This window comes from Portunus trituberculatus, chromosome 28 (assembly GCF_017591435.1).
Source record: "Portunus trituberculatus isolate SZX2019 chromosome 28, ASM1759143v1, whole genome shotgun sequence".
Lineage (NCBI taxonomy): Eukaryota > Metazoa > Arthropoda > Malacostraca > Decapoda > Portunidae > Portunus > Portunus trituberculatus.
In genome coordinates, this window is record NC_059282.1 from 7,693,733 (window position 1) to 7,711,055 (window position 17,323).

The 17,323-nt window shown below is 39.1% G+C and overlaps 1 protein-coding gene across 25 annotated transcripts in view; it reads left to right on the top strand.

The window, feature by feature from the left end:
• LOC123510326 overlaps positions 1 to 17,323 on the top strand; it is a 732,954-nt gene that overhangs the window by 602,992 nt on the left and 112,639 nt on the right. For all 25 annotated transcript variants that reach the window (XM_045265385.1, XM_045265388.1, XM_045265394.1 and 22 more), the window contains 4 exons: positions 86 to 222; positions 2,263 to 2,482; positions 4,609 to 4,686; positions 13,626 to 13,730. In XM_045265385.1, coding sequence (XP_045121320.1) covers positions 86 to 222; positions 2,263 to 2,482; positions 4,609 to 4,686; positions 13,626 to 13,730 — 540 coding nt within the window. The remainder of the gene's footprint in view (positions 1 to 85; positions 223 to 2,262; positions 2,483 to 4,608; positions 4,687 to 13,625; positions 13,731 to 17,323) is intronic.

The following is a 17,323-nucleotide window of genomic DNA, read 5'->3' on the forward strand; positions in this document are numbered from 1 at the left end:
AAAACATTATCACTAGTACACCCCCTCTACATCCTCTCTCCACCCCAAATCACACCCTACACCTCGTCCCTCGTCGTTCTTACAGTGTTGCAACGACGTGATCCAGGAAAGGTTCTCTCCGGAGCTCAAGTATGATGTGGCCCTTCGCCTTGCCGCCTTGCACATCCAGCAGCACGCCCTCTCCAATAACATGTCCTCCAAGGTGTCTGTCAAAAACATAGAGTAAGTAATCCTGTGTCCTTCGTATCCTTATCCTATTTTTTTTGTCATATCCTTCACTTGTTTTCCTATTCCTATTTTTACTCAACTTCCTTTCCTTATCCTTCTCCTGCTACTACTACTACGACTTTTGCTACTGCTACTTCTGCTGCTCCTACTGCTACTGCTACTGCTACTACTACTACTACTACTACTACTACTACTACTACTACTACTACTGTTCTTCTACTGCTGCTACTGCTTCTGCTGCTGCTGCTGCTGCTGCTGCTACTGCTACTACTACTACTACTACTACTACTACTACTACTACTACTACTACTACTACTACTACTACTACTACTACTACTACTACTACTACTACTACTATTAAAGCAGGATTTAATTTATTTATCCAACTTAAGAAAGTCATTAGCTATTCTCTCTCTCTCTCTCTCTCTCTCTCTCTCTCTCTCTCTCTCTCTCTCTCTCTCTCTCTCTCTCTCTCTCTCTCTCATTAAAATACGATGCTTGTTTTTGTGGTAAACTGGCAAAAAGTTTTCAAAGCTGAAGTCAAAAGTTTGCATTGGTCTGGCGTGCCATTATTGTTATTATTATCATTATTATCATTATTATTATTATTATTATCATTATTATTGTTGTTTTTGTTGTTGTTGTTGTTGTTGTTGTTGTTATTTGTCCTTTACATTTTCAACAAGTGAATTCATCCGCTTTAAAGAATTGTCAGGAATTTGCCATTATCATCGACAATAAAACAGATGAATATGCAAATCAACTTCAGAAGCACTGCCATTGTCATTACAGAGAGAGAGAGAGAGAGAGAGAGAGAGAGAGAGAGAGAGAGAGAGACAGAATGGCTTTAAGATATACTAATAACTCATTATGTGCGACTCTTAATTAATGTAATCTAATTAAGAGTGACTGAAGAGATGGAGGAACAATTATTACTGTCTATTACTGTTATCATCACCATCATCACCACCATTACTGAGGCAAGACTGTGTTACCGTTCATCACCATCCTCCTTCTCATCACCATCATCATCCTCCTCTTCCTCCTCCTCTTCCTCCTCCTCCTTCTCCTACTCCTCCTCCTCCTCATCATCATCATCATTATCATCACTATTATTGAAACAAGGCAATATTATCTTTCATCACCATTCTCTTCTTTCTTTTCTCCCTCCTCATCTTCTTATTTATCATCATCATTATCATCATCATCACCACCATCATCATTACCACCATTATCATCACCATTAATGAAGCAAGGTACTGTTATCTTTCACTAACATCCTCTTCTTCTCCTCCTTCTCCTTCTCCTCCTCCTCATCATCATCATCACTATCATCATCGCCATTAGTGAGACAAGGCAGTGTTTGCTGTCATCATCATCATCACAGCGGTGTTAATGTAAGCAGCAGGAAGGCCGTTACGCTAATGACGTTAATTAAAGGTCACACGCTCTGAGCCGGCGTCCTTCATGGCCTTCATTGGAGTCATGAAGCCAGGGGAAAATTAAGCATCACCATAAAAGAAAATTAATAGTCTCCCTTTCTTTTCATCTCACGTTTTCCTGTTTGGCTTTCGTTTTCTATGATAATAAAAGGTATTGAAGTTTTTTTTTTTTTTTTTTCTTCTTTGCTGTATTTTTGTTATTGTTTTTCATGTTTTATTATTTTTGTTAGAGAATTCAATCCCATTCTAATCATCAAATCAGAGTATTAGATATTTTAACCCCTTTCAGCACTAGGACACATTTAATTTTTTGAGATTTCTGAACGATAAGACCATTTTATTGACACTAGGAAGACTCTATGGAGGTCAGAAGATTTATGACAACAGTTTTAACTCTTTAATTCCCACATATGAGTTTCTGAACCTGTAAAAAACCACCAGACACTTAGCAGAGTGAATATGGAAACGCGCTATGGTACGGAAAGAACATGATTTTATAGATAAACTAGAAAAAAACAGGTAAATACTTCATCTCTGCAACATTCTCTTCCCATCAATACACTCAAACAAACCCGTTTTCTTTCACCTTCAGGAGGGACTGCGGCCTGGAGCGCTTCGTCCCCGCCTCCCTCGTGGACTCGATGAAGAGGAAAGAGTTGAGGAAGCTGCTCTCTCACTTCCTCAAGATCAACAGCAGCCTAACCACGCCGGGCCAGAAGCAACTGACGGCGCTGCAGGCTAAGCTCCACTACCTCAAGATTATCTCAGACCTCCCCTCCTACGGCGCCAAGTGTTTCTCCACCAATATGAAGGTGAGAGAGAGAGAGAGAGAGGGGGTTGAGTAAGTGTGTGTGTGTGTGTGTGTGTGTGTGCCTAGTTGTATTGTACAGGGTTCGAGTGGGGTTCATAGTGTCCTGTCTCCATATCTCCAATTATCTAATTTTTCCTTAAAGTTATTCACACTATGTACTATAACAACTTCTTCATCCAATGCATTCCATTTTTCCACCGTTCTGTGTGGTAAACTGTATTTTCCAATATCCTTCACACACTGCCTCATCCTGATCTTTTCATGTGCTCTTGTGCTTCCATCTTCTTCTGTCAACACCACCAGGTCTTCTTTGTCTATGTTTTCAATATAATTTACCATCTTATACATTGTTATTAGGTTCCCACGTTCTCTTCTATCTTGTAAGGTTGGCAGTCCTATTTCCTTCAGTCGTTCTTCATATGTGAGGTCTTTAATTCCAGCACCATCTTTGAAGCAATCTTTTGTATCCTTTCCAATTTTCTTATATCCTTTTTAGAGCTCGGAGACCATACCACTGCTGTGTGTGTGTGTGTGTGTGTGTGTGTGTGTGTGTGTGTGTGTGTGTGTGTGTGTGTGTGTGTGTGTGTGTGTGTGTGTGTGTTTGCGAGCGTGATAAAGAAATAGATGAGTTACTCCGTTCACAGAATCGTTTTCATCTGCGTAGCGAGAAAATGAAATTGTGTTTTGGTGGACTGTGTCATTTTCAAGCTGCGCTCCTCTTATTTTTTCCGTACCTTTTAATATTTGTTTTTTTAGTGTGAAATTTTCCTCACTCGACTTATGAAAAACTTCAGCAGCCAGCCGTTCACGCAGCCTAAGATTTAGTGTATTTTGAAGGAATTTTATCCGTTTCTCTTTCACTGATTAGCATATAATGATAAAAGACTGAAATTTTGGTATAAGTAAAGTCGTATTAATTATTTTTATTAGTAGTAGTAGCAGTAGTAGCAGCAGTAGTAATAGTAGTAGCAGTAGTAGTAGCAGGTGTTATGAACCATTGTGCCCAGGAAAATATTCAAGTAATGCCTGGCCGCTAAATTTCCAAACTTTGTCCAGCGAAAAGTTTGACAAAGAATAAGATGAAAAAAGAAAAGTAGATATTTTTTCCCTCCCCCCGATTTGAAGCAGACCTGGCCAGGCTTAGCGGGGAAGGTAAACCCACTTAAAACTTTGCCTTCCCTTAAGTAATTTTTATCCCCACAATAACTCACCTAACAATGAAGTAATATTAAGTCATTCAAATTTACTTACGCACTAAATCATTTCACTTTAATCCATTTAAGTACCGTGACGCGTTCTCATATTTTTTTCTGGTTACTATTTAGTGATTTAATATAGCTTCAGAAACTCATGTGGGGGATGTGGAGGATTAAAATAATGAAGACTGTGGCCATTAATATTCTACTCCTCCTAATGTCCATAAAATCGTAAAATTTCACTCAAAACTCAAGGTAAAATACGTCATAGTATTGAAGGAGTTAATTTTCTGAATTCCATAGACTCTTATTAACTTTAATGAAATGCTCTAATCATACACAAATCTCAAGGCAAATATGTATACCAATATTGAAGATCTGGTTTGGAAAAAGATAAATCGCTTTTCAGTTTTTACGATTTAAAGTTTGAGCAAAATAGAAATATCACTTTTATTGTGTGTGTGTGTGTGTGTGTGTGTGTGTGTGTGTGTGTGTGTGTGTGTGTGTGTGCATTTCAGGTTCAAAGGGAGGCGAGCGAGCCTTTCATTATGTTTTGGTAACGAGTTTATCGTGAATTGAAAGCACTCCATTAGTCATTCTGTCAACTGAGGCTGCCTGACACTTCCATCATTATTATTATCTCTGTTGTTATTATTATTATTATTATTTTATTGTTATTATTATTATTATTATTATTATTATTATTATTATTATTATTATTATTACTACTATCATTTTACTACTACTACTACTACTACTACTACCAATACCTACTACTACTACTACTACTACCAATACATCAACAACTACTACTGCTACTACTACAACAACAACAACAAAAACAACAACTACTACTACTACTACTACTACTACTACTACTACTACTACTACTACTACTACTACTACTACTAACATTCTTGCTTTATTTCAGGACACCAATATGGAGACAGTGGTCCTGGTCAGTCCTAGATTCGGGATTAGCCAAATTACAGGCATCAGGAACAGCATGGTGAGTACAGTCTTCCTCCTCCTCCTCCTCCTCCTCCTCCTCCTCCTCCTCCTCCTCCTCCTCCTCCTCCTCCTCCTCCTCCTCTTCCTTTGAGTCTTGTTTACCTTTCGCCAGAGATAGAGACTCAGGTTTGTGTGTGTGTGTGTGTTTGTGTGTGTGTGTGTGTGCGTGTGTGTGTGTTTAGAGGGTTTCATTTGTTTTTCTTCAATTTGCGTTCATAGTAAGAGAGAGAGAGAGAGAGTCATCCATGCAGGCAGTAAAAAGACCATTAGCTGCAAACAAAAATAAGCTTTAATTCTGTTTTTACTCTCTCTCTCTCTCTCTCTCTCTCTCTCTCTCTCTCTCTCTCTCTCTCTCTCTCTCTCTCTCTCTCTCTTTCCTTTACTGTTGTTTCCCCTCGCCTTGCCAAGTGGAATGGAGGAAATTCACTCTGCCGTGGTTAGATAGACAAGTAAACATCGTGTGTGTGTGTGTGTGTGTGTGTGTGTGTGTGTGTGTGTGTGTGTGTGTGTGTGTGTGTGATCAGACACTACGCAACGTTTAAATATAGAAGTGCGTGGGGAAATTCGAGGAAAGTTCCCATATTCTTAAACTTTATTTTGTCATAATTTGATTCCATTTTGTACCTGAGCACATTTTTTTTTTTTTTTTTTTATTCGTTTGAAGTTTTTTTTATATACGAGTTTTTTTTCTTTCTTTTGTCTCGTTTTGATATTTTTTGTGGACATATCGAGGACAGAGGACACGTTTTGATTACGATATATAGTGAAGTTATCGTAAAATTTCCCACGCTCTTAATTTTATATCAATATTATTATAACCTTTTAAATAGTAAGACCTCCGTTTTCTTTCGTCTAAACAAAAAAAATACATAAAAAAGAGATTGATTATGAAAACAGGTACAGAAATTACGTTGTAGTTAGTGAAATCATCGTAAAATATCGTAAGTTTAGTTTGATATCAATATTACCATAGAACCTTTTGAAATAATAATATATTCCTTTTTCTTTCGTCTAAACAAAACAAATAGATGATAAATAGATAATAAAGAAAATAAAAATGAAACCAGTAAATCTTCAGAGCTTTCTTCATAATAATTAATGAAAAAAAAAATAATATGAATTTCTATAGAGACAAATGAAAGACAAATAAAACAAAATAAGGAATAAGAGAGACGGTGATAAAACAGGAAATAGCTAATAAAATACGATAAGGAAGTACCTATCAAGAATATGAATAAAGGAAGTGGGTATTAGATATATAAATAGAGAGAGAGAGAGAGAGAGAGAGAGAGAGAGAAGGGGAGACGAAAAAAAAAGAAGGAAAACAAGAGGGAGAACAGAAGAAAGGAAGGAAGGAAGGGGAAACGGAAATAGGAAAACAAAAAAAAAAAAACTTCAAAGTCACGTTCTTGTTGTCACATAATTCGTGTTCCGCAGAAATAAGAAACCTCCTCCTCCTCCTCCTCCTCCTCCTCCTCCTCCTCCTCCTCCTCCTCCTCCTCCTCCTCCTCCTCCTCCTCCTCCTCCTCCTCCTCCTGCGTCTCTTGGGTGAGATGGAGGAGCAATATAGAGTGAGAGGGAGATATATGGGTGAGGTAAATGAGAGAGAGAGAGAGAGAGAGAGAGAGAGAGAGAGAGAGAGAGAGAGAGAGAGAGAGAGAGAGAGAGAGAGAAAGAAGTGAGGAAGAGGAGAGGAGGAGAAGGAAGTGAAATTTGATGAAAGGAGAGACATGGAGGAAAGAAAAGAGAGGAGAATGAGGGATGGAGGAAAGGAGGAAGCAAAAATAGAGGAAAGGAGAAAATAAAAGAGTGGATGAGAAAAAAAAAAAGATAAGAGGAAAAGATTTATGATGCAGAGTTAGTAATAGAGAGAGAGAGAGAGAGAGAGAGAGAGAGGTTAGGAAGACACTCACATCGTTTTCTGTGGAATTTTAAAGACAAAGGAAGAGCGTTCAATCAAACATACCATTTTCTTCTCCCTCCTCCTCCTCCACCACCTCCTCCTCCTCCTCCTCCTCCTCCTCCGGGAACACACTGTAACTATGATTCACCGGTACCTACTCACCTTCCCTCTTTCCTCCCTCTTTATTCTCTCCCCTCACCTCTCCTCTCTTCTCTCCTCTCCCCTCACCTCTCTTTCTCTCCTTTCATTCCTGACTTTCTGATTCTTTCCTCCCCTCCTGTTATCTCCTCTCCCTTCATTCTCTCCGACCACTATTCAACTCTCTCTCTCTCTCTCTCTCTCTCTCTCTCTCTCTCTCTCTCTCTCTCTCTCTCTCTCTCTCTCAATGGGAAGATTTGAAGATGCGTTTACTCATAAAATTTTGGATAGATCAGGTAACGCTGTGTGTATGTGTGTGTGTGTGTGTGTGTGTGTGTGTGTGTGTGTGTGTGTGTGTGTGTGTGTGTTGGGTGAGGGAGGAGGAGGAGGAGAGGAGGGTAGAGAGAGGAGAGGTCGTAAGGCAGGCGACGGGCAGGACGAAGGGATGGAGGGAAGGAGGAGTAATGGGGGGACGGAAGGAGGAGAGAAAGAGAGAGAGAGTAGGGAAGGGGGAGAGTCGCAGTCTCTCTCACCAGCAGCCCACGTGTGGCAGGCAACCCTCTCCTCCTGTGACAACAACAACAAAAACAACAACAATAACAACAGCAACAACATCAACATAACAAGCATCAGTACCAACATTATAGGCACTAATTACTCTATCAACACTTTACTACTACTACTACTACTACTACTACTACTACTACTACTACTACCACTACAAAAACATACTTAAACCACGAAAACAGAAAAACATATCACAAAAAAAATCTGAAAAGAAAATACATGATAGCCACAGTTTAAGACGAGGAACATTCTGAAGGACATAGTGAAGTGTTATGCAGTGTCAGTGTTCTTTACCTGCTGTGAGTCATACGCGCCACCTGAGTGAACGGAAAGGTGAACTGACGAACCGGTAAAACTCATTATCTACCTGGGACTTCTTAAACCAGGTGAAGATTTGAAATTATTATCATCATTTACGTGTGTGTGTGTGTGTGTGTGTGTGTGTGTGTGTGTGGTGTAAAAAAAATTGAGGTGAAGTGAAAGTTGAAGATCTTAAATGTTATGTTAATTTGTATATATTAACCCCTTCAGTACCATGACGCGTTTCCATATTCATTCAGCGTATTATTTGGTGATTTTACACAGCTTCAGAAACTTATGTGGTGATTGAAATAATGAAGACTGTAGCCATTAATCTTCTGACCACCATAGACCCTTCCTAATGCCAATAAAATGGTCTAATCGTACACAAATCTCAAGGTAAAAATGTGTCCCAGTATTGAAAAGGTTAAGATGAACTAGAGTGAAAGAGAATATGAAGGTGAAGGTGTAAGGGTGAGGAGAGGGAGGGCGTGGTGATTGCGGTAGTGGTGTTGGTGGTGGCAGTGCAGTGGTGATGTTGGTGGTAGTGGTGCATTGTAAGGATAAGAGAGAAAATGATGAAAGGATAAGAGAGGAAAAATTAATGATGGAGAATATAGCAAGCATGTAAAGGAAAAAGATGAAGGGAATAGTGGAGAAAGAAGAAGGGTGAGAAAAATCGAAGAAAATGAAAGTGATGGTAGTAGGGGAGGAAAAATTAGATGAGGGGAAGAGGGAGAGGTGAAGCAGGAGGGGAGGAAAGGGGAGATAGCAACAAACATACACTTTCGTTGTCTTAATTAGAGCCTTCACGCCCCTCAGTTGATCCCCTCTCTCTCTCTCTCTCTCTCTCTCTCTCTCTCTCTCTCTCTCTCTCTAATCTCTAATATCCCGTCATTTCCTCTGGCTTTATTTCGGTCTCAGACTAAATATTCCTCTCCCTCCTTCCTTCTCTCTCTCTCTCTCTCTCTCTCTCTCTCTCTCTCTCTCTCTCTCTCTCTCTCTCTCTCTCTCTCTCTCTCTCTCTCTCTCTCTGTGTGTGTGTGTGTGTGTGTGTGTGTGTGTGTGTGTGTGTGTGTGTGTGTGTGTGTGTGTGTGTGTTTCAGTTAGGGTTTGTTTACGTGCGTTTATTTATTTATTTTTTACACTCGTCTGAAAAATTTATCTATTTCTGAGTTATATTCCCATTTTTTCCTCCGTTTTATCAGTTTTTTTCTTATCATTTCATTTTTTTTTTTTTTACATTTCTACCTCCAATAATATTTTGCAATACACACATTTTATTCATTTTTTTTTTTCCACCACTACTTGTGTTCTGAATGGTATCTTCATCTCTCTCTCTCTCTCTCTCTCTCTCTCTCTCTCTCTCTCTCTCTCTCTCTCTCTCTCTCTCTCTCTCTCTCTCTCTCTCTCTCTCTTCCTTTTTCATTTCACACTCGTCTCTTTCCCTTCATACGTGTGGACAAACAAGAGAAACCTTCACCTCTAAAACATATACACGTGTTTTCTGTTTCCTCTTTCCCCTGCATAAATTTTCCCTCACTAGACACGGCAAGGGAAACACAGAGAGACGAGGGAAGGGTGGGAAAGACAGGAAGGGGAAAGAGACGAGGGAAATGACAGGTAGTAAGACAGCTGAGGGGAAGTTAATATAGACACGAATTTGATGAATGGGATAGAAGGTTGTTGTGTTTGTTGTTGTTGTTGTTGTTGTGGTTGTGGTTGTTGTTGTTGTTGTTGCGTGTGTGGTAGGGTTGATATAGTATTGAGTTGTTGTTGTTGTTTTTTTTACACTTTCTCTTCCTCTTCCTTTGTCTCTTTTTTTTTTTTTTCTTCTTTTCTTCTTCTATTACTACTTTTTTTTTTTCTTCAACTTTTTCTAACATTTTCTCCCCTTCTTGCTCCATTTCCTCCTTCTTTTCCTCCCCCTTTTTCTTCGTCTTTTCTTCATCTGCTACTGCTTCTCTTTTTCTTGTGTTCTCTTAAACTTTTCTCACCTTTCCTCTTCCTGCGCCTCCTTCTCCTCCTCATGGTCTCTTCTTCATCTTCTCTTCATTTACTGCTGCTTCTTTTTTTTTTTCTTTTTTTCTAACCTTTCTTTCCTCCTCCTCCTCCTCCTCCTCCTCCTCCTCCTCCTCCTCCTCCTTCACAAAATTTTTTACACAAACTAACCAAAAAATTACAAAAAAATAGAGAGAAGAAAAAAATGTGGAGAGAGAGTAAGAATGCATAAAAAGAGGCGAGAGAGAGAGAGAGAGAGAGAGAGAGAGAGAGAGAGAGAGAGAGAGAGAGAGAGAGAGAGAGAGGGGGGCTCATCGTGTGGGTATATATCTCTCTAGAGGCGCTGTTAGGGAAGTGGGGGGCGCATTTTCCTGGTTCCTACTGGTCGTTTGGTCTCCCTGGTCGCCCCTAACAGCATCAATTATCTCCCTTTTGCGGCTTAATAGACTGAATTACGGGGGACAGCCAAGCCAGAAGTCGTGTGCCATTTGAAAGTCCCGCGTACCTCCGTTTTCTTTTCCCATTTCTCAAGTTTTAAAGGTGACTCGTGTGTTTGGAAAGACCACAGGGATAAGGAAGTACTGGAGATGCTCTTTTTTTTTTTCTCTCTCTTTTTTTTTTTTCCTTCTTCCTCCTTTTCGTCATTGTTTGGTTCAATGTGGCCATGAGAGAGAGAGAGAGAGGGAGGGAGAGTTGAATTAAGACATCTTGTAGCATTATAAAGCTGTGTTAGTTTAGTGAAGGTTTTAAAAGAGATAGACTTATTACGTAAGGTCATAGTTTATAATATTTGAAGCTAATAAAGTTATATCTACCTTTCCTTACCTCCACTCAGTCAAGGAAAGAATAATTAATGCATCAATAGAACACTAAAATTTGTTCTTAATGAATATAGTTGTATTATACCTTACTTGTTTAACCCCTTCAGTATCATGACGCGTTTCCATATTCACTCTGCTTACTATCTGGTGTTATTATACAGCTGCAGAAACTCATATGGGGATTTAAACTAGTGAAGACCATGGCCATTAATCATCTAACCTCCATTGATCCTTCCTAATGTCAATAAAATGGTCTAATCCTACACAAATTTCGAGGTAAAAATGTGACCCAGTACTGAAGGCGTTAAATAGTGGAAGATGAAATGTTGCAATGAACGCACCCCAGAGCATCACTTCATTTGCAGTGTTCACAATTGTCTGAATGCAGTGTTGTATATTAACTAGAGAAGCAATTAATGTGAAACTTATATTGAAATTCACTAAAATAAATGTGAATACTGAGGCAAATATCAAAGAGAGAGAGAGAGAGAGAGAGTGTATGTATGTGTGTGTGTGTGTGTGTGTGTGTGTGTGTGTGTGTGTGTGTGTGTGTGTGTGTGTGTGTGTGTGTGTAATACCAAGAGAGAATATAATACCAGCAGCCAGGTATATTAGTGAAAAATCGCATTAATACAAGAGTACCCCCTGTTATGCCTCATCGTCAACTATTCCACCCATTTTCTTTGAGACTCGTTTTCTTTCATGTTCCATTACCTCCTCTCACAAAGTTCTCTTGAAGCCTTTGCTCCTCATCGCCTCTCCCTCTCACTCTCACACACTCACGCTCTCCCGCACGCCTTTTTGTGCTCAGAAATATGATGAACGTGCACGGGACCGACAGCTTACCTTGAACAAGCTTATAGATCGAAAGAGAGAGAGAGAGAGAGAGAGAGAGAGAGAGAGAGAGAGTGCTCTCTCTCTCTCTCTCTCTCTCTCTCTCTCTCTCTCTCTCTCTCTCTCTGTCCGTAAGGCGTCATCCCAAAATAACTCTGGATAAGCAAAACATACAGCGAGCATTCTCTCTCTCTCTCTCTCTCTCTCTCTCTCTCTCTCTCTCTCTCTCTCTCTCTCTCTCTCTCTCTCTCTCTCTCTCTCTCTCTCTCTCTCTCTCTCTCTCTCTCTCTCTCTCTCTGACCTTGACCCTCCCCCCTCTCCCTTGACCTTTTCCAAATGACCTTCGTGCTTAACAATAATCCCTTTGATCCTAATGTCTGTGATTATTCCCGTTTTCTCTAAATTCCCGTTTTCCTTAATTCTTTCGTTCTTTCAAATGCGTAGGTATGTTTTTTTGTTGTTGGTATTGAAAGGTTGTCTTTTTTCTCATTTTCTTTGTCTTCTTTTCCATTTTCTTTGTTTTTTTCCGTTTTCGTTGTTTTATCTGTTACTTTTGGGAGGAAATGTGTTCGTATATCGTTTAAAAATCTGTTGAAATGTAGCAAAAATGAGATTCGTAAAAAAAAAATGCGCATCTAGGTTGTCAAATGTTTCAGCACTCGCCTTTACGTCAGTGATTTCCGAAGTTAGTCTCCTTTTTTTTTTCCTTCTTTTTCATTTTAGTAATCTTCAGTCATTGATTTTACCTGTACCTTTGAATTTTTGTCTATTATCTTCTTTATTATCATTTTCACCTCGTTTGAGAGAGAGAGAGAGAGAGAGAGAGAGAGACCCCAGACCCACAGTATGTCATGTAAGCCTACCTGTTCATTTGATTTTTTTTTTTTTTCATTATTATTTTTTTTCATTCACATTGCTTGGGAGGGTTTATTGCAGAGAGAGAGAAAGAGAGGGAGAGAGAGAGAGAGAGAGAAAGAACTGCCAGCACGTGGAAATTTTACGCAGCAATTGATAGTGTCATTGCAACAGTGCATTTCCGTCCCCTCTTTTTGAGTGTGACTGAGCGTGCACGGGTTGATGTGAGCGTTGCCTTTGATTATGGACTGCACATATAGACCCGTATTCTGACACACTTTCCTCTCTCGATCACTACTTTCCAAGGGCTACAGTTAAAGATATTCGTGTTTTTAACCCTTCAGTACTGGGACGCATTTTTAACTTGAGATTTATGTATGATTAGACCATTTTATTGACATTAGGAAGGGTCTATGGAGGTCAGAAGATTAATTGGCCACAGTCTTCGCTATTTTATTCTCCCACATGAATTTCTGAAGCTGTATAAAATCATCAAATAGTAACGAGAAGGTATTTGAAACGCGTCCTGGTACTGAAGGGGTTAAGGATATTTTTATAGTTTTAGTAATAGATTGGCAAGATTTCTAGTCTCTCAAAAGGAGAAATCAGCAAATAGTCACCAGAATGAATATGGAAACGCGTCAATGTACTCAAGGGGTTACAATAGACGAGGACAGAGTTAATCTAATAATACTGATAGATAAGTATGACCTGTAACTGCAGAAAAGGATATACATAGTGTGTTGTTGAGGGCGTGGTTTAAGTTGAGAAGTATACAAGGATTCCAGTATTCTTAAATTGTGTTGATTACAAGTGGCAAAAATACAGAGCTGCTTGAAGGATATTTATAGAAAGTTATATAAGAAAAAATAGATCTAATAAACTTACTTAAACTTTACTTAAACTTTAGAAACTTCACTTAATGCTACCTAACCTTGCCCAAAGCATCACAAAACACCGTCACGTATGTCTGTAGTGTTTTCTCTCCATTCCTCCTGAGCACCACTGATGATAATGTTGAATGAAGCACAAAATGAAACTCCCACGCCACTCGTTCAAGGCGAAACTTTGTTCAATTTGGCATAACAAGGAAGCGAGTTTCATTCTTATTTCCTTTTTTTTCTCTTTTTTTTTTTTTTTTTTTTGAGAGGGAGTACGAAAATGCATGAGTTCAATAAAGCACATGAAAGAGAGAGAGAGAGAGAGAGAGAGAGAGAGAGAGAGAGAGAGAGAGAGAACGTGCGGAAGATGATCAAAGAAAACTAGCGATACCCTTGCTTATAAAGGGTGACTTGTATAAACCAGCACCAGAGAGATGTTAAATATAAACCTCCTCCTCCTCCTCCTCCTCCTCCTCCTCCTCCTCCTCCTCCTCCTCCTCCTCCTCCTCCTACTACTACTACTACTACTACTACTACTACTTCTACAGCTACTGCTACTACTACTACTACTACTACTACCACTACCAAACCACCACCACCACCACCACCACTGCTAACACTCCGCCTTTGTCCCCAGCCGGAGCCCCTGTGCGAGATCGAGCAGGTGACAGCTGTGAGGGTGAGCCGTGAGGACGAGCTCTCCTACCGTGTGGAGCTCTCCCTGAAGGACCCTGATAAGGAGGTGAGTGTGTTTGACCTCAGTAACCCTTCACCCCTTCAGTACTAGGACGCATTGCTATCATGAGTTTTGGGTGTAATTAAACGATTTTATTTACATTAGGAAGTGTCTATGAAGGTCAGAAGATTAATGTCCAGTGTTCACTATTTTAATCCTCACATCAGTGTCTCAAGTTGCTTAAAATCACCAAATGAAAACGTGTCATGGTGCTGGAGAGTACCATGACACGTTTTCATTACTCTGCTTAATATATGGTGATTCTATACAACTTCAGAAACTTTCGTGGGGATTGAAATAGTGAAATCTCTAGCCAATAATCTTCTGACCTCCATAGACCTTTCTTAATGTAAATAAAATCGTCTAATAAAGGCCAAAACTCATGGTAGAATTGTGTCCCAGTATTGAAAGGATTAAGTCTAACCTGATCTGATTCAAATGTGGTCTCTTTTTCCTATTTAGTGACCCGTGAGTGTTTTTTTTTTTTTTTATGTTTGTGTCGTTAGAATTTTTTTCTTATTTTTTTGTTTTGTTTGATTTATCGCTCGTGACATCTCGTACTATCTTTTTTTTCGTCAGCATCCTTTTATTTATTTTTTTTCCACTCTTTATTGCTCCTAGATTTTCTGACTTTTTTTATTATTATTTTCATCTCTATCGCACTTTTGTAATTCTTTTTTTGTCATTATAGTAAGATATTTTTATTGTTTTTTTTTCTGTGGTTCTTTTTTCTTCTTCCGTTCCTTTTTATTTAGTATCTTCTTTAGTTTTTTGTAGCCCTTGTCCTTGGCTCTCCCCACCACCATGACAACGCCAGGCATGTCCAGTATTAATATTGAAAATTTAACTCTGTAATAAGAAAAAAAACGTTGATTATTTACCTTTTTTACTCACATCTTTGAAATTATCAAACACTTTGCCTTTTTCTATTCATATCTCCGTCTCTTTAATGCGTCATTCAAGCAAAAGAGAAAAAAAACACGTTGTTATTATTACTATTATTATCCTCATTCAAATAGAGATTATAATCACTTTTACTTATTTAAAAAGTAATCACGGGACTACCAATACTCTTTTTATTAATCTACAAAACTACTGATATTATTAATTGCCATGAACGTCCTTTAGAAAAAAAACTATTATACTCACTCGACTTAGAAATAATCACAAGGCTATTACTGTCATTATTAATCCCTTCAGTACCATGACACGTGTTCATACTTATCCTGCTTGCTATTTAATTCTATACAGCTTCAGAAACTTATGTGTGGATTGAAATTAGTGAAGACTCTGGCCATTAATCTTCTGACCTCCATAGACCCTTTCCAACAAAATCGTCTAATCACACCCAAACCTCATGGTAAAAATGCGTCCCTGTAGTGAAGGGGTTAGAATTACAAGGTCCCACGTGTTAACTCCATGTATATTCCTTCAGAGTAAATAACAATGCCCTTTTAGCTCTGTTATCACGGTGGTGGGGAAGAGGTGAGGTTACATGGCGCATTAATTTACACACACACCTTCCCTGCCAACTGTCAGAGGGAAGCCAGCGAGAGAGGGCCGACAGGTGAGTCCAGGCCAGGCCCCTTAATTAAGGTATTACAGGTATTGGTGTAACAGGTGAATAATTTATACTAGTCACGTTTCATCGCCATTCGTTTGTTCAAGGTCGTTATGCATTTTTGTTTTTATTTATACATTTATTTACTTCTTTTCTCGCGTGTGTGTGTGTGTGTGTGTGTGTGTGTGTGTGTGTGTGTGTGTGTGTGTGTGTTCTCTTAATATCCCTGAGTATTATTTCGCAGTTAAATTAAAGGAAGAATAGTGAAAGGAGAGAAAATATAATGTGATACGAAAGAAGGAAATTATACTAAGTGAATTTCAAGAGAGAGAGAGAGAGAGAGAGAGTCTTAAACCTATTACAAGATGGAAGATTGTCGTGAATATCTTGAAAATTAATATTTCTGATTGTCAAGGCTGGAACAGTGACCACCACCTCCTCCTCCTCCTCCTCCTCCTCCTCCTCCTCCTCCTCCTCCTCCTCCTCCTCCTCCTCCTCCTCCTCCTCCTCCTCCTCCTCCTCCTCCTCTTTTTCTTTCTTCTTTTCCACTTCCATTGTGTTCCTCTTCTTGTTCCTCTTCCCACAAATTTTTACATCACAATACGCTCCAGAGAGAGAGAGAGAGAGAGAGAGAGAGAGAGGAAACTTTTGCCCAGGTCATATCGGTTCGTCTTTTTCTTTCTCCTCCTACTCGTACTTCTCTTCCTCTTCTTCCTCCTCCTCCTCTTCCTCCTCCTCCTCCTCCTCCTCCTCCTCCTCCTCCTCCTCCTCCTCCTCCTCCTCCTCCTCCACCTCCTACTCCTACTCCTGTCGTCATTTGAGACAAACAAAAGGCTAAGATGGATGAACACTCTCCTTCCCTCCTATCTTCATCTTCATCCTTCTCTTCTTCCTCCTCTTCCTCTTCCTCCTCATTTCTTTCCTCTCTCTCTCTCTCTCTCTCTCTCTCTCTCTCTCTCTCTCTCTCTCTCTCTCTCTCTCTCTCTCTCTCTCTCTCTCTCTCTCTCTCTCTCTCTCTCTCTCTCTCTCTCTCTCTCTCTCTCTCTCTCTCTCTCTCTCCATCATTACCTTTGTCCTGGTGTGGCTGGGCGTGACTTGAGTGGTTGGTGTATAGGTATTGAGAGAGAGAGAGAGAGAGAGAGAGAGAGAGAGAGAGAGAGAGAGAGAGAGAGAGAGAGAGAGAGAGAGAGAGAGAGAGAGAGAGAGAGAGAGAGAGAGAGAGAGAGAGAGATGTATATTCCCTTAAGTTTTTTCCTAGAAATTTGAAAGTATTTTTTCTTTTTCGTTCTTTTTCATTTATTCTTCTTTTTATTTCTTTTTGGTATGTTTTTTTTATTATTGTTTTTTCTTTTTGTGTCATTTATTTTTTCCCCTTTTGTTTCTTCCTCGTTTTGTTTTCTTATACTATTTTGTTTTCTCTTCCTTGTTTTCTTTTGTCTATTTCTTTTCCTTTTTTCTTGTTTACCATTTTTTGTATCTTATTTCCATCAGTCACTCTGTTTCTGTATCTATTCTTCCCCTCTCATTTTCTTTTCTTTTCTTTCTCGTCTCTTTTTTTTCTTTCTTTCATCCTTTTCTCTCTCTTTCCGTTTCTTGTTTCTTTCACTTTCACCATTTTTTCTTTTCTCTGTTTACATTTTCTTTCGTTCCTTTTTCTCTTTTTTATCTTTCTTTCTTTTTTCTGTATTTCCATTTTTCTTTTTTTCATTTCTACTTTTTTTTCTATTATTATTTTTGTTTCTCTTCCTTTTAACCACTTTTTTCAATTTTTCTATTTCTATCTTTATTCTTTTCCTTCCATTTTTTTCTCTATTTTCTTTTTTTTTTTTCGTTTCACCATCTTTTTTTTTTTCTTTTTTCAATGATTCCTTTTTTTCGTTTCTTTTCCTCTTTCTACCTTGTTTTTTTCTCTCTCCCCCCGAGGGTCCAAGAAGCACCATTATCCGTCTCACCTTTTCTCACCTGGCTTACCTTAAATCTTCCTCTAATTACTTGTAGAATGACACTGACTCTTCCCTGGCCTTGTCTCCCACGTATC